At 36.7% G+C, this 24,245-nt stretch overlaps 4 protein-coding genes and 2 pseudogenes across 8 annotated transcripts; 4 read left to right on the top strand and 2 right to left on the bottom strand.

The window, feature by feature from the left end:
- Positions 1–553: 553 nt before the first annotated feature.
- On the bottom strand, positions 554–2,925 carry LOC103324222 (embryogenesis-associated protein EMB8-like; annotated as a pseudogene).
- On the bottom strand, positions 2,599–8,150 carry CFM3A (CRM family member 3A). The gene is made up of 9 exons (XM_008226207.3): positions 7,030–8,150; positions 5,892–6,384; positions 5,690–5,820; positions 4,383–4,724; positions 4,041–4,197; positions 3,670–3,962; positions 3,450–3,509; positions 3,234–3,323; positions 2,599–3,143 (listed from the first exon to the last, which is right to left on the bottom strand). Exons 1-9 carry the CDS (start codon positions 7,942–7,944, stop codon positions 2,925–2,927), a joined length of 2,700 nt encoding a protein of 899 aa, XP_008224429.2. The 5' UTR covers positions 7,945–8,150; the 3' UTR covers positions 2,599–2,924.
- A 1,169-nt stretch (positions 8,151–9,319) lies between these two features.
- LOC103324166 (DNA-directed RNA polymerase V subunit 7-like) lies at positions 9,320–15,092 on the top strand. Of its 5 annotated transcripts, none has more exons than XM_008226209.2 (4): positions 9,336–9,469; positions 9,994–10,121; positions 10,585–12,078; positions 14,374–15,092. In XM_008226209.2, exons 2-3 carry the CDS (start codon positions 10,067–10,069, stop codon positions 11,163–11,165), a joined length of 636 nt encoding a protein of 211 aa, XP_008224431.2. In that variant the 5' UTR covers positions 9,336–9,469; positions 9,994–10,066; the 3' UTR covers positions 11,166–12,078; positions 14,374–15,092. The 5 variants fall into 5 exon arrangements, with proteins under 5 accessions (XP_016647279.1, XP_008224431.2, XP_008224432.1 ...); XM_008226208.2 differs by having other exon boundaries at positions 9,353–9,509; XM_016791793.2 differs by lacking the exon at positions 9,994–10,121 and having other exon boundaries at positions 9,320–9,469.
- Positions 14,390–15,092, top strand: LOC103324167 (DNA-directed RNA polymerase V subunit 7-like). The gene has a single exon (XM_089046406.1). The coding sequence runs from the start codon at positions 14,390–14,392 to the stop codon at positions 14,918–14,920; it is 531 nt and encodes a 176-aa protein (XP_088902532.1). The 3' UTR covers positions 14,921–15,092.
- Positions 15,093–16,450: 1,358 nt separating this feature from the next.
- Positions 16,451–17,537, top strand: LOC103324169 (DNA-directed RNA polymerase V subunit 7 pseudogene; annotated as a pseudogene).
- Positions 17,538–20,396: 2,859 nt separating this feature from the next.
- Positions 20,397–23,551, top strand: LOC103324223 (UPF0481 protein At3g47200-like). The gene is made up of 2 exons (XM_016791961.2): positions 20,397–20,516; positions 21,983–23,551. Exon 2 carries the CDS (start codon positions 21,997–21,999, stop codon positions 23,449–23,451), a length of 1,455 nt encoding a protein of 484 aa, XP_016647447.2. The 5' UTR covers positions 20,397–20,516; positions 21,983–21,996; the 3' UTR covers positions 23,452–23,551.
- Positions 23,552–24,245: the final 694 nt, after the last annotated feature.

Here is a 24,245-nt window from a genome sequence, read left to right as displayed (position 1 = left end):
TAGTCCAAGTTGTTTCCTCGCAGGAAACCCGGCATATATGGTTTTTTCTTTTGTTGCTTTCTGCCACATAGCTCTGTGTTTTTCTGGAAGAAAAACTTAAAAGGGATAATACTTCCCTCCTTATCATGTAAATAGGAACATTTTTACTAACAGCAGTGTAATATATGTGCAGAAGTTTTTCTTTTTATGTTTTTAATGAATATGTGTCGTGATTCCCAGGACAGAGAAATATCCCTTTACAAGGAAGGAGGCAAGCAATATCCAAAACTTAAACTTGATCACATCAGCAATTGTATAGCAAAAATACTTTAGGGTGAGAATAGACAATTATGAATTATATACTAAGGAACAGCCAGGCCCTACTGATAAGGTTTAGCATCTTGAATATGCAAGTGGCCTGGCTGTTTGATTGAATGATTTCAGAAAGAAAAAAAACACAGCTATACAACCATACAGACTCAGAATTCTTTCTGCATCCAAAATATTTAGAACATACATCTCAGAAAAATTACAAGTAACATCAAATTTTGCTTGTTTACTTGACAGGCACTCAGTCGAATGGATCAATAACACATTTATTTATAATTTTAACAAATCAGGCCGCAAAGCCAAGTTTCTTGGCAATTAATTTGGCCAATGCAACAGCTGCAGCAACCTTGCCCAATAAAACCAGTTTCTTATCCTGATCAACTGTAGAGCCTAATGGCAACTCTGAGCCAGAAGAAGTCTTCATCTTCTTATTTACATGCATATATTGGCCACAATGCAGAACCTTAAAAAACTCATCCACAGCCCTCACCCACCAGATCCGAGACGCAGAAATTCCTTCAAAGAAAGCTAAGTGACTCCCATGCTTTGTGGTGGCCAAAACAACATCATATTTTCTCTACATTCATCCCAAGGAATGGCTTCTCTGGTGCAGATTGGATCATCCAAGGCACTGATACAAAGCAGAGGCACACACATTGCACACATAAATGGAGCTGCTTGTGCTCCTATAAAACGTGTCCACAGTCTCAAACTTGCCCACATCACAGGTAGCATGGTAATGCCGAATGCAACGCATCTTGCCATTCCAATTCGCAAGCCAGGAATAGCAATGCTGGTGTAGCTGTGACTGTGAGTACCATTCAAGGCCAAGTGTTCGAGCTTTTGTCATAAAACTTCTGCAGCAGGGTACGGCGAATGAATCTGTCACCAATGAGAAAGTCCCAAGGATTGGTAATGGCTGCAGCACCAGAAACTGGGGCATTGTCTCCATCTTCTCCAAGATACTTGACCAAGATGTTGGCACCTAACATATACTCAATGTCAGTAGAAACATCTACGAAAAACATCGATATCGAGATAAGTTATATGGAAATTTCGAGCGAAATGTACTACTCTAGAAGAAAATTGATTGTAATCACCTATGCTTGTTCCAATGAGAAACAATGGAGCCTTGGGATGCTTATGGTGGAGGCGATTGCAGACTTCAAGAATATCGTTGGTCCATCCACAATTGTAAACCAAGTCTGAAGTAATTGGAACACCACCAAGTCCTCTGTGGTTGCTGATCACTACATTCCATCCCATTTTGGCCGTGTTGAAAGCAAGATGTCTTATGTAAGAAGATTGAGAATCACTGGTCAGTCCAGGAAGCACTACTACAATAGGGGTTGTGTCATCTTTAGGCAACACATAAGAACTCACTGCCCAATCCAGTGCAATAGTACCACCATCCGACAGACGAAATAGTTCTCTTTGGTAAGTGACAGCTGGAGGGTTGCCAAAGAAATTGAGGAAAAAGTTCTGCAAATGAGGGCTCGTGAGCCACGGTGTGGCCAAGTACCGGCCATGGAGAACATGACACCTGGAAACCACGCTGCGGTGTGGGAGTCGGAGTTGTATGTCAAGTCGACAGGGTAGCCTCTGAATCCATTGAAAATGCCTTGGAGGAAATGGAAGTCGAAGTAGATGTGGAGGAACACAAAGGAAGTGATGAGAAAGCCTAACAAGTAATGTCAAATGAGTATGAGAGTTGCAGCCTGGACCAAAAGCTCATAGGGGTTGGCAGAAGTTTCATGGAGGCCACTAAACCTTAAGCAATCCATGTCTTTGTGGAGAGGAAAATTGGATTGAATTGAATGGCTCTGATCTCCAGTTTCTTGTGTGGTTTATGAAATAATATAGAGGCTCAAAATAATTGAGATTGGAAGCATTAAAAACATAGTTGTTGAAAACTAATGCTTTGGCACTAAGGCTTTGGGAATTCTACATAATTGAGATTGGAAGCATTGATGAGGACTATAATTAATATATATTAATCTAATTAAAACCACTTTGACAGCATAGAAGATGAACGACTCAACCGAAAAGAGAAGATGAAACACATATGCCTAAACTAATTAAAACCACGCAATTCCATGAATTTATCAGAGCAATGCTTTATAACGCAATTCCTTGAATTTATTAGAGCAAAAGCTTACTTACCAACCCTTATTGAGAAAAATAAGAAAGAAAACTTAGGGCCTGTTTGATATCCCAGTCTGTATGAAACCAAAGAGTAAATCTTTCATTATCAATAATGAAGCTTGTGAAGCTGTAGACAGAAGTAAGTGATGAAAAATATCCACCGGGATTGAAGAATCATGTTCATTTACATAGAATGCTTATTCAGCAAAAGTGTTACACAAGTTTGAGGCCTGAAAACATCAATATGCTCTACAAACCAGCTACATCCAACTCCTCCCACAAGAACTAAAAAACATGGCAAGAGATCATGACAGAAACTTGTGTACCAAAAAACTAATGTAAAGTTACATATACGTCGGCCTCCCAAAATTGTCTGTACAATATTCCAAGCAACCAGGATGCTATTCCCACAACCCTTTCGACAATTTCTGAATGCTGTTCTACCAATGGTTTACATTCAGTTGATACCATCATTGTAGGGAGTCACGTTCCTCATCTTGGTCCGATCCAGCACATGAATTCATCGGCACTGCATGCAAATGGTGTTGAGGAACTTCCAATTCTGTTTGAGAATCCTGATTCTCGAAATATGGAAAATTGGTTTCCAGGTGAGGATTGCAAATTGAGTAATTGCCTTCATCTTCACCATCGTTTTCACTGTTATATGTTTCAAGATAAGCATCTCCTTCCTTCAAAAGGAGAACAAAAGGATTAAGATGTTAGAACAACTGGTTTAACTAACAAAAAGAGTAAACTTAGAAGATCAAGTAAATACAAACCTCAGAATCCTCATCGTCAGTAGGGTAAGAAGAATCTAATTTGTTGTACAATGCTTCATCTCCTTGATCTTTCACACTATCCATTTGTTCCTATCAATGTGAAACACGAGCCACTTAGAATGAAAAGGGAAAAGGTGGGTGGTATATATACTTCTCCTGCCATTTAAAATAGTTAGACTTGTAATAGCAATAACTAAAATGTATAAACGGGCATACTATTTCGCATCTAAGAGTGTCCACTTTACTCTGCACAGCTGAAATATGTTTTAGAAGAGCCTGTTCAACAAAGAGAAAAATAAGTCAGGACCATTATTGTTCACAAAAACATATCAAGCAATTTAAAGCCTCCTACATGTAGTGGCAAATCACTCCGGGCATATGGGTCATAATATCTTATGAAACCAGCAGTTATTAGCATTCAAATTTTTAGTGATACCTCCTGTCTTTGAAGTTCAATAGAGCGTGCCAAAGCTTTCCTTTTTGTCAAAAGATTCTTTGGCCTCAATGTAGAAGGTCGGTGATAGTCCTTTCCTCGGTACACAATTATAGCAAATTTTTTGGAGACTTTGTCTACTGAAACTAAGACACCTCCACTCTCTGCTTCAAGTGCTAATGCAATATTTTTGACCTGTTCAAAAGTTTTAGCATTCACCATTATCTTGACCAACTCCCGGTACTTCCAGTGCAAATGCATGTTCTCCACTGTACCATCAAATACTCCACGTCTACCTGAAGAAATCAAATTTCGATAAGTAAACCATAATAAAATCACAGCATGATAAATTGGTATATGGAGACTTGTTATACCAAGAAGTAAGAAAGCTTTCATCCTTAACCCAAGCTTACGAAACATAAACCTCTCCTCATCAGTAATGCTTTCTGGGTCTGCTTGCTGCTTGGATGGTTTCAAAGATTCCTCTACCTTAGATAAGGCTTGTTCAGCTCTCATTAGCTTTCGTTCAGCCTAACAGACAAAATTCAAAAGTTCAAAGGAAGCGAAATTCTAGCACTGGAACAGCGTGATATAAAATAGCATATTAAGTATTCAAAGGGACTTATGACAGAAAGACTTTTTGTTAGACTACAAGATGTTTCTTATACTAAATCCAATGAGAATTTTGCAAGACAATCCCAAGTTTCTGTACTTACAAAGGAAAGCTTTCGTTCAAGCTTTCTGACCAGATGGGCATGCCTTAATATGTCTGCTTCTCGCATAACTTTTTCTTTATCCAACCTCTTTCCCCACTTAGCATCTGCATCCAAAGTCTCTCCAAGTGTACCAGCGGTACCAAAGTGTTGTGCTACTTCAACATTTGGTATGATCATGGCTGAAGCTCTCAACCTTGCCTGTTCCTCTTCATCTTGAAGGGATTTTGCCAATCTCTCCCGTTCCAGTAACGCTTCAGTGACATCTGGTGACAAAAAATTCTTCCCCCTATAGAAGACCAAGAAGTCCTTGTTTCGAGATAGCATGACACCCCCCGTCAATCTCTGCAGCAAATAAATAACATTTAATTGTATAAATATGAATCAAGAATACACATTAGCTAATATGAAGAGATGTAAATATGTGGGCGATGAAGTGATTTATTACCAATTATTTACAAATGAATATATGGAGTGATATACTAGCCTTTAATATTCAATGTTAACAAACCATGCATGTTATAAGTAGCAATTGGAAAAAAACTAACCAGAAGGCCCAGAACCTCTAATCTTATCGTAAAGGAATAACCTTATCTACAGAGATGCCATTCCGATGCCAAAACATCTAGATATACACTCCAGACAAAAGGATGAACACAGAAGCAAAATAATTTAGGAAAACAAAGAAAACTACTTTCTCTGGCACAACTGTAAAGCATTTCTGAAAGTAACAGCACACAGAATTATAATTTTATGTTTAAGAGTTGATTTGGTTAATTCCCACAAAATAGGCAATGAAGAAAGCATTGACTATATAACAGTCAGAATGATATTATGGAAGGATGAACAAGACAGACATTGCATTGCACTCGGTATGCCCTTAGACAAAAATAAATTTATTTCTCAGTTTCCTTAAAGGATGCACTCCCTTTCTGATGTAAAACTTCTCTCAGTGAGTCAACTTACTTTCATACTACTAACTAATAATCTCTAGCAAAAGAGTTGGACCTGGCTAATCTTGTCTTTTTCTTTATCTCTCTCTTAATAAGTAGCCAATTGGCCAACACTACGAATGTAATCTGCCAAGAATATCATATTCCAGTTCCCAGTTGCCTACTAAAATATTCACATGATAGATACTGATAGCTGGACTCAATAACTAACTATATGAGGTACTATTCACCCATTGATTTAGAAACTCAGCACACCAATTTTGAGTTAGTAGTTGAATGCAACATAAGTACGTGGCAAGGTGCACCTTGACAATAATTAGGTAGGAGTAAGTCATAAATCGAACCGAGTCCCATTACCTTTATGTCTTCAGCCATTCTCTCACTAGTAGTCAGCTGAACACCACGTTTCAGTGCAATCTTTGCAATCAAACTTTTTTCCCATAATTTAGCCATGGCCACTGCTAGACCCTGGAGCTGTCTGCTTCGGCCTACAGACAAAATGTATACAATAATCAAATAAGCATCTTGTCAATTATGTGCAACACATGAAAATGCATACCTAAAGCAAAATGTGGTGGAAGAACCCTAGCCAGCCTTCTTAAAGATGTTGCCTCCTTTAAACCAAGGGTAGATCGCACTCCATAAGGAAGTACTCTGAAGGGAGGCTGGTAACCAGGAACTATCCCCGGGAGCATATCTGCATCTACAGGTAATGGATCGCATCCTGGCCAATCTTTGAATCTAGGGCCTAAACTATCTAAAAGTTTGTCTACTTCATCTTCATACTTCACTTCTGCCAATTGTTCTGTGTCTTCCTTCTCCTGGGAAGTATTCTCTAACTTTTCTTTGGGTGTTTTTACATTACTATAAGAAGCAAGCTCAGCAAAGTCTCCCACAGATTTATCAGCAACAGTTGGAAAAGGTGCGGAAGAAGTGTCATTTTTCTTGTATATCTGCTTGTTTAGTTTTACTGAAGGAACCTCATAGCTCACACCTCTGTATAAGGAAAGGGATGTGCCAGACCTCCAAATCACCAAACCACCAGTTTTTCGCTGATCATAACAACAGAGAACAAAATTAAATTAAAAACAAATTGGATAGGAACACCCAAGAAATTCTCAAATATGCTATTCTAAAAACTTTTACTTTTTTCTTTCTTTATTTTTTCTTAATGAAAGATTTCATTACAGAAAATAAATACCAAGTGAAAAGGAAAAAAGGAAAGCTTTTAATTCAGATCATTTCAAGCCTACAAAAGCTGTTTGTCAAACAATTTGGACAAGAGTCTCTACCTTCAACATCCACCAACTAAGGGACAAATAAATGTTTAGATATTTGTGTTCAGTTCCACTGACCAATCAACATGGTTCAACAGCGAAGAAAATTCCTTGAGCTTCAAATTCTAGGTCCATTTGCTATTCTGTGGCATATATTTAAGAACCAGAGGCAGCCCTCCATTTTCTACTGGACATGAAATTCTTGCAGAGATGTAAAATACAAGTTTTGTTTTATACTTTCTGTGTTTTATCCCTGTATATCCTTTTGACCCAAAAAAAAAAATCCCTATATATCCTTTCAATTAATATCTAATCAATAATTACAGCTCAAAATATGATAAAATATGTAAATTTGTCTAATATAACTTAAAACAAAATAGCATAAACAGAAAGCTGTAACTAAAATCATAAGAAGCAAACCTCTAATATCTCATGCATTCTCTTCATGTTAAGAGCTGGTGGCCCTTCAATTTTCAATCTCACAATCTCTGAAGTCTTCCATCTCTCATGGATCATCTCCACTACGGCTTGAGTAACACCACCACCACCAATCCTAGTCTTGTGCTTCTTCTGAAATGTCAAATTCGTTAACCTCCTCAACTCTGACTCGGGAAGCGTCAATTCTGCCAATGAAGTCCTACTCCTCCTCCTCACTGAACCCTCTTCTTGCTTCTCTTCCTCTTTTGGCTTTTCCCATGGAAACCTCACCTTACCATCACCTCCAAACACATTCTCTATCCCTAATGGTGATTCCTCCGAGAACCCACCTCTTGAATTTGGCAACTTTCCTTCCTCAACATAAAATATATCCTCCACAGAACCTTTCTCCATCACTCTGTCTCTCACCTCCCCTTTATTCTCATTACTATCATCAACGTACCCAAATTTCTTCAATTTCTCAACAATCTTCTCCATTGTACTACCACTACTATTTCTACCCCCACCGCTATCACCCTCAGCATATCCTGAACCACTCAAATTCCCACTTTCACTACTCTGATAGTCCAACACAGCCCGGGGTGGCTTTGGGCAATTATGTTTGTGGGATTCATTCCATTTATCAATCCAACTACTGCTAGAAAAATTCTTCTTGGGTTTATATTGAGAAATGGGTTGATTTTTCCTAACAAAATTTGATTTCCTTAGTGGGTTTTGCTCAGGGTTTAAGGTAGAGCTGATAGTGTAGTGGGTGGCATAGAAAGTGTGCTTTTTGAAAGGAATGGAGGATCCGCACCTGAATAAATGGATGTGGGGGCCATGGAACTTTGAGAAGGAGCTCTGGAATGAGTCGAATAAGCTCGTTGGGTAAAGTTGACGACTGGGCACAAGAGTCATCACGGAATAAAGAGACAGAGGTGCATCAATTTAGTGAAAATGTCGAAACTAAACAAACACAATTGATGGATGAAACTGTGAGATTGTCGAGGGTTTTGTGAGGTTTTTGGGGGTTCAACCGATAGGCTAACGAACAGCGTAACTTCTTCTTCTTCCTTTATTTTGTGGCTATGTTGCTGACTTCTTATTATCCATGGCGGGGGAGTAAATATCTAAAACGCTGTTTGGCAGCACTTGTACCCTTTTGTTTTTTGCAAAAAGAAAAGAAAACGGATTTTCCATTTTAAGGTTTTTGATGGAAATCTTCTTTAATTTGTTCCCGAATTACATTTTGGTCGTCTGACTAAATCTTTAGATTAAATGGTACTCCAACTCTCTCTATCTCTATTAGAGGGACCAAATTTTAATTGGTAGGTTCAAATATGAGATTGGGTGTTTGAGGATTGCAATTGAAGGTAAATATGAGATTGGATGTTTAAACATGGTATTACAAATTGAACGTATACATAAGAGGCTTGCAATTCAAATGATTAAGAATTTACTCAAGCACTTGAGATCCTACGTCAAAGAGGAGACCTAGAATTCTTATAGCAAATTATCACTATTACTACCACAAACTATATCTATTAACCACAAACTGAATCTACTAATCAATCTTGCAACTTAATAAAAGAATGATTATATTATGCCATTTCTTCATTTCTCATATCACTAAATTCTTCTTCCCTCTCAATCTTGAAATAAATAAAAATGTGTAATTCATAGTCACAAGAGACTCTACATGGGAGAAACGAGAAATAAACAAAAAAGTGTGACTCAGACTCTGAGAGACGACCAATGATACACAGGAATAACGTGATTGCCAACGATACATATGAATAACGTAACTCAATGATACACGAGAATAACGTTATTGACAATGATATACAAAAAGAACGTTACTGCAATGATGCATGAAAAGAACGTTACTACAATGATGCATGAAAAGAACGTTACTTGTAGTAATACATGGAAAAGACACACGGATTTTTAAACCACAAAATGCTTGATTTTCATTTCCATTTTTAGAGTTATGCCTCCCTTTTCAACAAATACGAGTTTAAAATTTATTTAAAAATTTCAGATCAACTATATAATATAAAAAATTTCCACAAACAAATTTCATTAAGAATTTTACCAAATATGATTAAACTTGCCGTGGTTGTGTCCTTCTTCTCCTTCTTTTTTAAGATGTATTGGAAACAAGAAAACCAATATCAATTGTGTTAAGGAAAAAAGAAAAAGAAAAACGAAATAGGATGAATAGGTGGCAACCTATTAAATTGGTCTTATCCGATATAGGGGTTACGATGACCAACTTGCCAAACATCCCCTAGCAGCTCGTTATAAAACAAAGCACCTTGAGAGAGCATAACTGCACACACAGTGCTGCGTGGTCTCTCACTCATTCAAACTCCGTGAAAAGCCTTCCATTTCTTCTTACCCATCAATTTCGCCCTAACTGTGGATCTCTTTCAGAGCCCCTGTAAGTTCTCTATCGGGTTTTCTTCTCAAATCGTAACCAGGTTTTTACTCTTAAGCCATCTTTGTTGATCTTTCGCAAATTTCAATATCCTCAGATTTGTAATTTTTGTCTCATGGCCTTTGAATTTTACTTCTTTAAGATTAAAGTCATATGCGTTCAAGTATTTGTGAGCTCTCTGTATCTGGGTTTTTGAGCAAAATGACTTTATTGATAAAGCTTTGATTTGCAATGTATATTAATGGAGTCATAGGAACTGCTCTGCATGTACTTGGTTAATGCATTTATGTTTGCTCTACCGATATCAGATATGTGAAATGATAAATTTTTAGGAGAAATGGAGACTTACAGAGAGAAGTTAGGATCTGATAAGCTAAAGGATTGTCTAGATGTTAAAGATTAGTTGGAGCAGAGAATTTTGCTTTCTACTGTTGAGAAATTGAAATTCTAAGAATCCTACTATTATTTCAATTACTGTAATATGATTATAACTGAGATTTTTTAATCAACTGTATATTTGATTGAAGGGAATTTAATGAGTTATACCCAACAAACTGAGTGGTGCTCAACTGTTTGGCTAGCAGTGCCGAAGAGGAAGAGATGCATCTCTTAAGAATGGATTTAGAGTTCTTTTATAAGAGTCAGATGAGAGAATGTATGTGGCCTTCTTGATTCTTGTGAATGGATGATTCTTGAATGCATGTTATGTATCATGTTTCCCTCGTTAGCAAGGTCTTTCTGATAATTGTGTCTGATAGAAATAACATTGCCCAATTTCTGAGTTGACTTTGACACCACCAGCAGGTTTCCACTTAGAAAATTCATTTAACAGACTTGTTCCAGTTATTTGGAAATTTTAATTCCTGATTGAATATATACCTAGTTTGTTACTGCTGTTGATACGGTGATACATATGATTCTGTATTTGCACCATTCAACCAGTCGATGCTTGATAGTTAATTAGCTCCCTTTAGGCCACCGGTTCTATTATTTAGAGAGGTCCTCGTTTTTCATTATCTGTTTTCAATTTTCTGGGGCCTTTGTTTTCTCTTTATGCGTTTCCTAAGAAGCAGGTAGATTGATTCTGAAACCTTTGTAACCTTGTTTCTTTTGGCCAGTTTTTGAAGTAGATCTGAACATGTTTTATGAAGTGGAACTGCTCAGGGAAGTGGCTGTCCTTGCTGAAAATCTAGACAGGGACAAACTTGTTTCTTCGAGGTTCATTGTAACACGGCTTTTGGAGGGTTTGTTAAGTGAGAAGGCAGACGAGGATCTTGGATACTTTCTTGCAGTCACTGGCATAAAGAGGATCGGCAAAGGAGAAGTTGTACACAGCTCAGGAGATGTGTTCTTCCCTGTAGTTTTCAATTGTCGGATGTTCCTGCCTCACAAGGGAGAGATCTTGGAAGGAGTTGTTGATCACGTACACAGACTTGGGGTTTTCTTGAGATGTGGACCTGTTAAATATGTTTTTCTTTCTGCTCGAAAAATGCCAAATTACCGCTATGTTGTTGGGGAAAAACCCGTCTTCTTGCATGATGACCTTGCGAGGATAGAGAAAGATGTTGTGGTTCGCTTCGAGGTGTTTGGAGTCAGATGGATGAGGAGGGAAGATATAACAAAGGAGTTTATGATGCTTGCCACTTTACAGGGTGATTTGCTTGGTCCCGTTACTGGTCCTGATGGACTGGATTTGTAAAGATTCAAACTATATAAAGTTTGCTTTTGTGAATTTGTAATTACCTGATAGGAAGACTAGTTCAGTTTTACCCTTTAAGATGCTCATGGGCAATAGATCTTAATTTTCTTTGTGATGTGGACATGGGCAGCAAAATGTATTCCCAAACTGGTGCTACAATGCTAAATTGGCATTAATAGTGGTTAAAAAACCTGGACAGTTTGATTGGGAAGAGACATTTTGAGTGTTTTAGTTACAAAAACATGTTTGCTACTAGTTATGCTCAGCTTTGACATTGGAAAACTGACTGAAGAGAATTATTCATGTAAATAATGAATTGACCCTCTATACTTTCATTAACAATAGTACTTTATACACTACATTCGCGTATTCAGTACGAACACAGAAAGTTAGAGGTTCATTGAGAAGTATTTTCTATGGTAACACCAAAATTGGGAGCAAGGAACCAACCAAATTGACCCTTCAAATGGCATTTACACCACTCAAGGAGTCAAATGTATTACTCAATGGGAATAATAACTTAACAAATGCGTCCGTGAATTAGAATGTATAATTGTTCTTTTCATTTTGAGGAAATATTTGTTTTATTTGTCAGACATAACATTGTTAATGTATTTTTGGCTCCAAAATATGAAAATGGGCATGCTAGTTATCCACGTGGCTTTCAGCAATTGAAACAGGTGGCTGCAATTGTAGCTTAAGGCATGACATATAAAGCATATCAAAATTTCTCCCTCACGCAGTCAAGCTCTGCTCGGCTGAGGACCAGAGACGTTGGCTCAGTGAGTGAGCTCGTGCTTCTTCGTCCGAGGGACCAGTCTTTTGGGCTCCACGCGGTTGAGCACTCGCCCCTCTGTCTCAGCCCAAGCTCCTGAAGCTTCCGTTTCCTCTTCAAGGTCTTAGCCTTTCAAAGGTGCGTGCTTTAAGGTTTTGCAAACCCTAATCTTTATCTATCTCTCTATGTATATGTAAGTTTGCGCTTGAATTATTTGATTCTTCGAGTAAATGGGTTTCATATAAATTGATTAATTCGATCTGGGTTTGTTGATTCAGTTAGTGAAATTTGCTTCACAGTGAATGCTTGAGTGATGTGATTTTGTGGTTTGGTAAAATGGTTGTGTGTGGTTTGAAGAACATGTGAATAGATCGAACAGCTTTTTGTGGTGTCAGGGCCTCTTTACCTTAGACACGGAGATAGAAAGATCACGAGGGAATGGGAAAATGGTGATTATGGTTTAGACTCATACTGTGTTTCTTTTGTTGCTTTTGTCTTGTATGTCTTTCAAGAATCTTGTTTATAGTGTTTTCTATCAGTTAAAACAAAGAAAATAAAATAAAATTAAAGAACCTAGTATCAGTCAGTTGCTGCTTCACTTTGTTTCACTGGGGGCAGTTAGTTCTTGCTAATGTGTATCAGCGTATGAGTTCTACTCACCTGCCAGAAGGAATGGAATTTGGTTTTCCACAACAAACAACTAGGGATTGCTGGGTGGGGAGTGTTTTTAAACCACGAAACACTCGATTTTCATTTCCATTTCAGAGCCAAGCCTCTCTTTCTAATAGAGGGGAGTGAGAAATAAATTTTTTTTTTCTTTTCGGAAAAACTGTTCACATAATTTTTTTTTCCACAAACAAGTTTTATTAACAGTTTTACCAAATGTGATTAAACTTGCTGTAGTTTTGTTTTGTTTTGTTAGTTTTTCAAGTATTGACTTTAGGATGTATTTGAAAAAAGAAAAACTAGAATGCAAGGGAATTGTGAGTCAAGTAGTTTAGAGCATCTATTGGTACACCCGACGAGGTCATGTTTTCGAATCACCCACCCCTGATATTGATTGTATAAGAAAAAAAACTAGGATGAATAGGTGTGACCTTTTTAAATTGGCCTTATCTGATATTAGCGGTTATGCTGACCAACTTGCCAAACATCCCTAAGCAGCTTGTTATATCAAAGCACGGTGCTGCATGGTCTCACTCATACAAATTGCGTGAACACCTTCCAATAATTTTCTTACACATCAATTTCGTCCCACCTGTAGAGCCTCAGTAAGTTTTTCTATCGGGTTTTGTTCTTAAATCGTAACCAGGTTCTTGCCCTTGAGCCCTCTTTGTTAAGCTTTCGCAAATTTCAATATCCTCAGTTTTTTTTGGTCTCAGGGCCTTTAAATTTTACCTCTATAAGGTTAAAGTCAAGTGCTTTCAAGTATTTTAAGCTTTCTGTATCTGTGTTTTGAGCAAAATGACTTCATTTCATAGATAAAGCTTTGATTTGCAATATATGGTAATGGAGTCGGAGGAACTGGTGACTGATGTAGTTTTGCATGTACTTGGTTAATGCATTTATGTTTGCTCTATACTACATCTTTGTAGAAACAAAGTATTACTTGACCCATAACTATTGGTCTCTGTGTCTACAGATATCAGATTTGGGAAATGGAGTACTTAAAGAGAAGTGATATATATAGATCTCATAAGCTAAATAATTGTTTAGATGTTAAGGATTAATTGGACCAAAACTCTGAAATGAAGTAGAAAAATAAGAAATGAATTTGTAGATAAGATTGTCCTAAAGAAGGCATCTTTAGCGTTAGTGCATCTTCTTTGGAGCTCTATATTGGATTGTTTTTATTTATTTATTCCTTTGCTCAAGATCTCAAAAGCTAAAATAAAGGTTGGTGCATGGGATGAGGATTGATAAGATATCTTATTTCGGCTTTTCTTTGTTTGGTTGGTCATTCTAGTTAGGAATGAGTGCCAGATTAAAGAGATAGTGAGATGAGTGTTGAGGAAGCAGGGGAGCATTCATTGCAAGCGTATATAACTTTACCTTTCTTATTCTGTCTAGTTACTTTATTGAGAAAGAAATGTGATTGTGGTATGTAGAATAATTAATAATACAGCATTTGATGACATGCATATGGTAATGAGGATATATTTTCCAAATGGATTGAATCCAAAGATTTCATAGAGAGAGGTGAAGATAAAGAGACAACTGGATTTTTGGTCTTTGAGTCATGCGTAGAAACAACGGAAATAGTTTTTGCCGGTAGGTTAACACCCCTCCTCTCACGGGCAATGTAGGGCCCATAGTTGAACTGGTTCTGCTCGTAAGTTCTATTTTCCTAAAATCTAATGTACTTTTGAGAAGGATTCATGGATTAAAACTAATGTATTTTTAGTTGCTGATTCATTCTTTGGTGTATGGCAGGTAGGAAAAAGCAACCATGTTTCTCAAAGTACAGTTGCCGTGGAATGTGGTCATCCCTGCTGAGAGCCTTGATATAAAAGGACTGATGCTCCAAAAGTCAATTGTGGTCCAACTGCTGGATGAATTTGCATCAAGAAAGGCAACCAAGGATCTGGGATACCTTCTTGCTCTCACAACTCTGGAGAGCATAGGAGAGGGTAGGGTCAGGGAGCATACTGGGGATGTGCTGTTTCCAGTTGTTTTTAGCGGCATCACCTTCAAGCTTTTCAGGGGAGAGATTGCAGAGGGTGTTGTCCACAAAGTTCTGAAGCATGGAGTTTTTCTGAGTTGTGGCCCAGTTGAAAACATCTATCTCTCTAAGCTGAAGATGCCTGATTATGATTATGTGCCTGGGGAGAATCCTGTATTCATGAATAGCAAGATGTCTAAAATTGAGAAGGGCTCCACGGTTCGTTTCATTGTCATTGGGACTAAGTGGCTTGAATCAGAAAGAGAATTTCAGGCGTTGGTTGGTTTGCATGCAGATTATCTAGGACCAGTTTCTTAGTTTGGTTACCTTCTTGCCAATCCCTTTGTAGCTTAGTGTTTTTGCTGACTGTATCAGTCTGTCTTTGGAATGTTAATATCATGTGAGTAACTTCGGATCTTTCTGAGTAAAGGTTGAAGTCTCTTGCTGTTTTTCTTAGCAAGGAATTAATATACACTTTTATCCTGGATAACTTGCTGTTCGCACTCTAAAACAGATCAATTCTAGCATTTTTGTTTGTTTAATCCATGGCATCTTGGCCCATGCACTTAATAGTGTTGGTTTATATTGTTGTTCTTGGATACGCGTATTATTTGGAAAAAAAAAAAAAAAATGAAGCCAGAGGTAGAGAATGGACTGAATATCAGAAAGTCGAACATCACCTTTGGCCCGTTTGGTTCGTGGAAAAGATTTGATGGGAAATAATTTCTCATGTCATTTCCAAGGGATAAAAAATGGAAGATTCCTTTTTTATGTTTGGTAATCATGGGAAAGTAACCAGGAAATACCACTTTATTTTCTTTTATACGTTTGGTTTGTATAGGAATGTAAAACAAAGTTTGTTTAATTTCTAATTATACCCATATGAAATCAAATAAAAAAAGAATGCATTTAATGCTATATTGTAATTCTAAATTGTTAATGGGGACAACATGATCATGATGTTGGCTCATTTTCCCAAACTTTCTCATGAGGAGAAAAGCAAAACCCATGAAGGGAGGAGAGCTTCACTTTTGCCCTTACTTTTCCATGTGTCAGACAACCATTTTCCATGCATGGACTTACCAAATATATAAAAACAATTGATTTTCCATCTTCAAGCCTCTTTTCTTATGAACCAAACATGACCTCAGAGATGTCAAATTCACGTGGAATGGAGAAGGGTTTCATTTTGAGTAAACCTTTTCCTATATCTCGGCACCAAACATGGGAAATTAATGATTTCCCTTCCTAATAAGCACCTTTCCCCGCAAACCAAGCGCAGAGATGTACACTTATATAGGCTAAAAGTCACTTTTGGTCCCTATAGTTTGGCACTTCAACCACTTTTGACCTTATAGTTTCAATTCCGTCAATTTTGATCATGTAGTTTTGTATTTGTAGCAATTCAAAGACAAGTTAGTATTCCTATTAATTTCTTTGACGGTGTAAGGGGCAATTTCATCAACCCAAAATCCTTGAGCACAAAAGCTCGTTTGAAACCTCCCTAATTTTATATTAGGGCTTGAAATTGGTAATTTGGGTTTAGGGTTCTTCAAAAATTGGGATTAGTGATTGAATTTCGAGTCCTAATATGAAATGAAGAGAATTTCAGACAAGCTTTTATGCTTAAGGGTTTTGGGTTGACGAAATTGCCCATTGCATCGTTAAAAATATTGACAAAAATACTAACATGTCCTTGAATTGCTACAAATACGAAACTACAGTGACAAAATTGATAGAATTAAAACTATAGGATCAATAATGGTTAATATGCCAAACTATAGAGACCAAAAGTGAATTTTGGCCTAAAAAAAAGCCTCCTCGGTTACATGGCCCTTTCATTCGCCGAGGCCTTCAAAAGTGGACCCTCTATTAAGCCCAGCCCATCCCGCCAACTCTCAAATTGCTACAAAAGTTGATATAATGCTTTAGGGACCAGAACGAACCTAGCTACTAAAACAGCAATTACAGCTGAACCACCATGAATGCAGGAAATTAATAAGCAGCTCCCGTCACCATTCCATTGGAGGAAAGGCCCTTAGCAGAACGTAGCCCTGACTACAGCAAACCAGCTAACATATTTAAGGTATTTTGAATTAAACCCCACATTAATTATGCAGCTGTCTACACGTTACACTGAGGATTGAGGCAGGTGACAATTTACTATGAGGGTGGTAGGTATACTAATTAACTACAAGTAGTTGTTGCAAACCCTAGCTATTGTGTTTGTGTTGTGTGTGTATATATATTATATGTATTCTTCAGTGTTCTCTTTGTATGAATATGTAGTATTTTTTTAAGAAGAAAAACAGTTAATTCACTATGTTTCTCAAAGTACAGTTGCCCTGGGATGTTTTAGTCCCAGCTGAAAGCCTAGGACCTATGCTCCAAAGATCAATCGTACACCACCTGCTTGACGATTTTGCTCAAAGAAAGGCAGCCAAAGATGTTGGGTACTATGTTGCTGTCACATCTGTGGACAGCATAGGAGATGGCAGAGTGAAGCAGGGACCTGGGGAGGTGGAGTTTCCAGTTCTTTTCAGCGGCATCACCTTCAAGCTTTTCTAGGGAGAGGTCTTGCTGGGTGTTGTTCAGGACGTGCTGAGATATGGAGTTTTCTTGCAATGCGGTCCAGCCTGAAACTGTATTTCTATCTAGCAAGAACATGCCGGATTACCAATACGTGCGTGGAGACAATCCAATGTTCTTGAATGACAAGCTATCGTCTAAGATCGAAAGAGACACCGTGGTTCGCTTCGTTGTCATTGGTACTCAATGGCTTCCAGAAAAGAGGGAATTTCGTGCTGTGATCGGTTTGGACGCTGATTATTTAGGACCAGTTTCTTAATTAGCTTGTTCATGGTATTTTGTGCATGATTATATATATGACCTGGACCTGGACCTGGACCTGGACATGGAAGTACGTTTCTAAGCATGTTTTGTACTTAAAACTTAGGCAATAAGGGCTGGTTGTCCTTTGTGATGTCTTTATTTTTTGTGTTGTTGGTTTACTAGTACTATTAAAGCAGTAAAAGCATGTCTAATGGGACTTTTCTTGGGCTAGGTCCAGATTTGGTCTCAAATGAAAAAAAAAAAAAAAAAACAAAAAACTTTCTAATGCTTGTGTTTGGCCTAAGGAAGATAAGGGGCTGGTTATACAAGTGCTGGCCATGGCTGGGCAAGAGTGGGCCCCACAGTAAGCTTTAGAAAATAAAAAAAGGGTGCAGCAAAAGCCGCTTTAACAAATGCAATGGCCTATGAGGATCTATCATATGGTGCCTTCGATGACAATTGAGCCTTTTCTTACCTTTATTTTTTATTTTTTATAATATACTTCAAACCTTTTACTTGTTTATTCTAATTACATTTCTACATTCAAACCTCAATAAATAGGCTTTCATCTTCATCTTCTTCTCACATAAACTCATCTCTATGCTTTAAAATCCAACACTTAGATATCTTTTCTTAGTACCTACAAAATTAAATGAAAATGAAAAAAATAAATAAATAAGTGTTTGTCTTTTTTAATTTTGCTCAAAATTGTTGTGTTGCTTTCCTTATATGGTTTGATTTTTATCAAAAATAAAATAATAAAAAATTAAAATAATAAGTTTTGAGTTTTAGCCCCTAAGACCATCTCCAACCATGTTGGGGCTAAACTCAAATTTTCACCCTCCAAAATACAACTATTCATGTATTTTCAGGACTCAAATTTTTTTTTCCTCCAACCTTGTAGACTCATAATTTGAGTCTGCAACTTTATTAAATTGTTTAAGAATGATTAACCCCTAAATTTTGTTTCTTGTTAATTTTTCTTGACATTTTTTTTGTTTCAACACTCGTGATTTAATTTTCTAAACATTTTAATCTAAAAAAAATAAAATTCCAAAACATAATTGAATTTCACTTAAAAAATAAAAATAAGTATAATACCATACGTATGCCCGGAATAATTCGAACTCTTCATTGAATTATGTAAGTGTGTTTAAATTATCTAAGCATTTTTAAATAAACGACAATCATTAAATTTTGCCGTTGAGATTGCTTAAAATTAATCATGATTATTGATTACAAATATAGTTGTTGGAATATTTAAAACAAAAAAAACAAAACAAAACAAAAAAACAAACAAACAAACCAGCAATATCAGATTTTTGGCACAAAGTTGCTCAAACAACAGAACCAAAGCCCAAGAAACATTGTGCAGCACATGGGCTTCAAAAAAAAATAATAAAAAGCAGATTTTGGGCCCACAAAATTATCAGTCCAGCAAAAAGGGACTGAATTCCACCCAAGATTTGAGATTTCTCAAATTTTCACCCCCCGAAATACATGGATTGGAGATGGTTTTTGGAGGCTAAACTCAAAATTTGAGTTTCCACCCCAAGGGTTGGAGATGGTCTAACCCCTCACCGCCACTAGAACCACAAAAAATTTGAAAAGCTAGATTTTGTGATTTTTCTTATCAAATATTATGTGTTATATATATATATATATATATATATATATATATCCTTCAGTGATGAGAATCAGATATTTCGAATCACTTTCATTGATATAATATGACATGTCCTACAGTACTATCTGAAATATATTCAGTTTTTGAGGAAGATTAATCAGATATTTTAGTGAAAGGAAGAGTGTTACATTAGCTCCAAAAGATTATACTCTAAAATGAGCCAACAATATATCAGGCTTGAGTAGAAAAGGAAAGTCCACATTAGCAGAACTTCCATAGAAGCAAACAAATAAAAACATCATATGGCAGTAGAAACTGACAAACACATCTCTCTCTCTCTTTCTTTTTATTTTTTATTATTTTGGGTCAGAAGACAAACCCATCTCAAACCAAAAGAGGTCCACGCATCGTCTATTTTGGTTTCTTGTGTGAACTTGCAATAGGTCTGCTAGTAAGAATTTAAACGGGTTAGATGTCACTTTCTACATAGCTAATTTACGCTGAATATGGGATGAACTTCATTAGCACCAAATCTAATTTATCAAAGAACTTGCACTTGGCTAGAGGCCACCCTAATTTGAGGATGGTTTTTGCTCTCAAACAACTCTATCCTATTTAATTCGCTTTGTCGACAAATGCAAATACTACCTTGAAAAGCATGTTATTCATGGTATGTTTACATATTAGTAATAAGTATGAAAGGAAAGAGAATTTTTTTCATTCCTGACTTCTCATACGTTTAGAAGAAAGCAATAAACCCAAACAAAATAAACATAAAAGGGCCCAATTGAAAAGCTAAAGAAAACATAACAGCCAAAAACCCCGAAAAAAGCCCCAAGATCTGAAAGACGAGGAGGTACCGCCGCCATAACCACTGCCAAAGATTGAGAAAAACCATCGGCATCATTGCACTTTTAATACTGTTTTTTTTTTTGGTGCGTGTTTTGAAAATTAAAAATAAATAATGAAATACAGCACATGATATAAAATTGGCGTATGTATCGGAGGAAATTGGAGCCAGTTGTTGGCTTCGGTTCCCAACAATTACTTTGTTTATGTGCAGATCTGATCCACAATTAATCCTGAAAACTGCATACGTAAAATATGCTTTTGCAAGCATTGCATGTGCACATCAAAATAAAATATTACTCTTGGCCAGCTGTCATCAGTAGAAAGAGAAATTGCATGCCAAGGTCTTCGTCAACAATAAAAACATCAAGTTGATGATGATCAACAATAAAAAATAAAATAAAAAGAAATAGAAGAAGGAGGAGAGCAGCATGTTAGTCTATATATAAAAAGATGAAGTGCTTCAACAAATTTCAGAAGAGGAAGTTCAACTCCAAATCCTTGCTTTGTAGTTGTTGTCGCATCCCTCCTCCTCTTGTTCAAGCATTGATATCTGAAAGTAAACGCTTTCTCATCTCTCACTACCCGGGCATTTCTAAGAGAAAGGTACAATATTGTTTCTCTCTCCCCTTTGTAATTAGCAAGGTATACATACAAATTACAATACATGCTGTTTTGTTTTTGTTTGATTTTGAAGTAGAAGTTGTCATTGTTAATCGTCAGAGAATATTCTTCTGTTTTTGTTTTTGTTTTGGTGCATGGTCCATGGAGAAGATGCGTTAGGTTGGGCTATATGGGTCCTTCAAAACTGTGTTCTTGAGTTAGTTTCTAAATATAATCACTCCAATTTAGATCTGTTACTCTGAATCAATTTAGGCAGGTTAAAATTGAAGATCGCTTGAGACGAAATAATTGTATTTGTGGGTTATATATAACTTTGCTCTTGCAACGCCCAAGTTATAAACATAGGATATATAAATTTAGCCTCTGCATCAAGGGAGACAAAACACTTACACAAATATTTCAATGTTTCTTAGCTTTTAGTTCTCATAAAATCCAAGAGCTTTATATATATATATATTTTCAAGCGATATTTGGGGAGGGATAATTGAACCAAGGACCTCGGGTATAAGAGTAAATGCTTTTAACTAATTGAGCTACAAACTCGTTGCAATATGCAAGAGTTTTAAACAAAGATGATGTGGAAGTTTATTCATTGTAAGAACTAGAGCTGATGTGCATCATTATAGCTATTAAAAGAAGAAAAACATAAAGGGGGAAAATTTGGATAATAAGAAAAACATACAGAACAGACTCTAAGAGAGAAAAGTTTCAACCCAAAAGGCTAAACAATTTTCGATTTATATGATATGTTTTGTATGAATAATATTAAGAACCTAAAATATGAACTGTTCTAATCATTGCATTACAACCCAAAAATAAAAGATGTCTTTATTTTAAGGAAATTTAGTAGACATGTCACCTGAACTTTCACCTTCGTTTCAATTTATCACCTTAAAGAAAAATTTAAGAGAAATGTCACCTTAATTTTTCAAAATCCGTGATTTGTCATCTGACTTTAACACCATTCAATTTTCCATCTATTTTAAAGGTATTTTAGTCTTTTCTATTTTCAAGGGTATTTTAAAAATGGAAAAATCATTATAATTTTTTTTTATACATGGTCATAGAGAGAGAGAAGAGGGGGGACAGAGGGTCTTATGCGATGTGTTTTGGGGGCAGGTGAGGTTGGGGTGGGGGAGAAAGGGAGAGAGAGGTCTCTTTTTTCTCTATTTTTTTTTTAAAAAATGGAAAGACTAAAATACCCTTCAAAATGAATACAACATTGGATGGTGCTAAAGTAAGGTGACAAAACATGAAATTTGAAAAATTAATGTGACATTTCTCTTAAATTTTTCTTTAAAGCGACAAATTGAAATTGACGTGTAAGTTCAAGTGACATTTCGACAATTATCCCTTATTTTAATTACAATAACATTCTATTAAGTTTATTGGCTAATTATAATTTGGTTCAATATTCTGGTGTAACTAACTTGCTTCAGCCCGTTTAGATTGCTCCAGGGTCATGGCAAAGGGTATACAAACAAGTATAGGTCATACTTCAAATGTTACAAAAGACGACGTAGGTGGACTTGAAGCATTGAAAGCCACTATGAAAGCAAAGCTGCGCCCTAATATTTCACCTTTCTCTGCCAAATGCTGCATCTTCAGAGTTCCTCCGCTGCTGCGGAGACATAACCCAGAGGCATATGGACCTGACATCGTCTCAATCGGACCCCTTCATAGCCGACGCCATAAAAAATTTCAAGCCACGGAAAATGTGAAACAGTGGTATTTGCATAACCTTCTTTCCCGCATGAATATAAGCTTGGAAATATTCATCGAACGCATTGGCAAGGTTTTAGATCAAGAAAAAGAATGCTTTGCTGAGTTTGAGAAACGCGCTCGTGATTTCTATGCAGAACCACTGGATCATATTAACCAGGATGACTTCATAGAAATGATGATACTTGACGGTTGCTTCATAATGGAATTTTTTCGGAATTTCTATGATGAGGAACGCAGGGACATCAATGACCCCATATTCAACATGGATTGCATGATCCAGTATTTGTTCCATGACCTTTTGCTACTAGAAAATCAGCTACCCTGGTTTGTCCTCGAGCGCTTGTATAACCTTACCAGGAACTACGATGAACCTGATGATACCTCCCTCATTGTACTTACGCTCAAGGCCTTCAGCTCACATCCACCATTGCACCATAATTCCCATTCCTATCTATGTTATCTTTATGATCATGGCGATAAAATTTCGCAGACTCAAAAAAAATATGGCGATGACGAAGATGGTGAGGCTGTTGTTGTGGTTGATGACGACAACGATGACGACGACCATGATGATGGACTTTTGCACATACTTGATCTGATAAGAACTTCAATAGTTTTCCCATTCAAATGTCAAATTGATCAATCATTTGAAAACTTAGAGGAACAATTGATTCCCACTGCGACTGCTCTATCTGAAGCAGGCGTTAAATTCAGAAACGGCACCGCTGAAAGCATAATGAACATTGAGTTCAAACATGGAGTTTTCACAATTCCACAACTAGCAATTGGAGAGCTGACTGAATCAATTTTCCGGAACCTCATTGCCTTCGAGCAGTGCTATCATGGCCGTTCCCCTAAAATTACATCGTATGCAGTTTTGATGGACAACCTCATTTGCTCCAGCAGGGATATGAAACTTCTTTGTGAAAATGAAGTACTAGGTAAGTGGTTGAGCCCAGAAGATGGTTCTCAGTTCTTCAACAAGCTATACAATGACACCTTGCTTCGAAAGTTCTACTATAGTGAACTCTGCTTTCGAGTGAATACATACTACGGCAAAGGATGGAGCAAGTGGCTAGAAATATTGAACCGTGAGTATTTATCTAACCCATGGAAAATTATTTCTTTGGTTGCAGCTTGTATCCTTCTGGTGCTCACCCTATTGCAGACATACTATACAGTTCACCAATAATATATATATGCTCCTAGTGTGTAATTAGTTTAAATTATTCCATCGTGGGATGAATGTTCATTTTACCTTTACTGATAAAAAGTTCAGTTTCTTATACCAATTAGCTCTTAATTTAGTGGTACAATTTTTTCTTCTTAGTGTTGCAAAATGTTTTAAGTTCAAATACTCCCTAAATAAATAATAAATAAAGTTTATTTTCATACAAACCCCCTTTCCTTATTTTCCTTTATGCTTAATGGTTGAGCTTTTATAACATCACCGCTACTCTTAGAATCAACCTCATTATTTTCCATCTACTATCAGCAAATTGCGAACATATTTGGGATTTTAATAATAATAGTCATTATGTAAGACGCTTTAACTAAGGGCTAGATATGGTGCGGTTCGACTGATATTATGGCCGCAATTAACGACTGGATCGAGCTAGTCGGCAAACAAAATGGAGGGACCAACAAACAAATCCATCAAGAAGTAGTTCTAGTGTTAGTATGAAAATTGTATTGACATTTTGTAGACTCTAGCATAGGTCAGGAATTAGTGTGTGAATATCTATTACTAGAAGTTTTGGCGCAACATATTTAATCATGGATTTTCAAAATATGACTTGATCGATATGAGGAACTTGATTTCAGGTAAATCATGACATAATCATGCATTCATTATAGGATTCCTAGCTAGAGTTATTTTCACTCAAGTACTTTTATGTTAGTCCTATTTTTAATAGGATTTAGATTTTATCTCTTGAGATTCTTTCCTAGTTGAACCATATTTTGATTTAAGTTAAAACATTATTT

Source organism: Prunus mume, linkage group LG2 (genome assembly GCF_029339155.1).
Source record: "Prunus mume cultivar Tortuosa linkage group LG2, ASM2933915v1, whole genome shotgun sequence".
In the NCBI taxonomy this organism is placed as follows: Eukaryota; Viridiplantae; Streptophyta; class Magnoliopsida; order Rosales; family Rosaceae; genus Prunus; species Prunus mume.
This window is presented reverse-complemented; position numbering and strand designations above follow the sequence as displayed.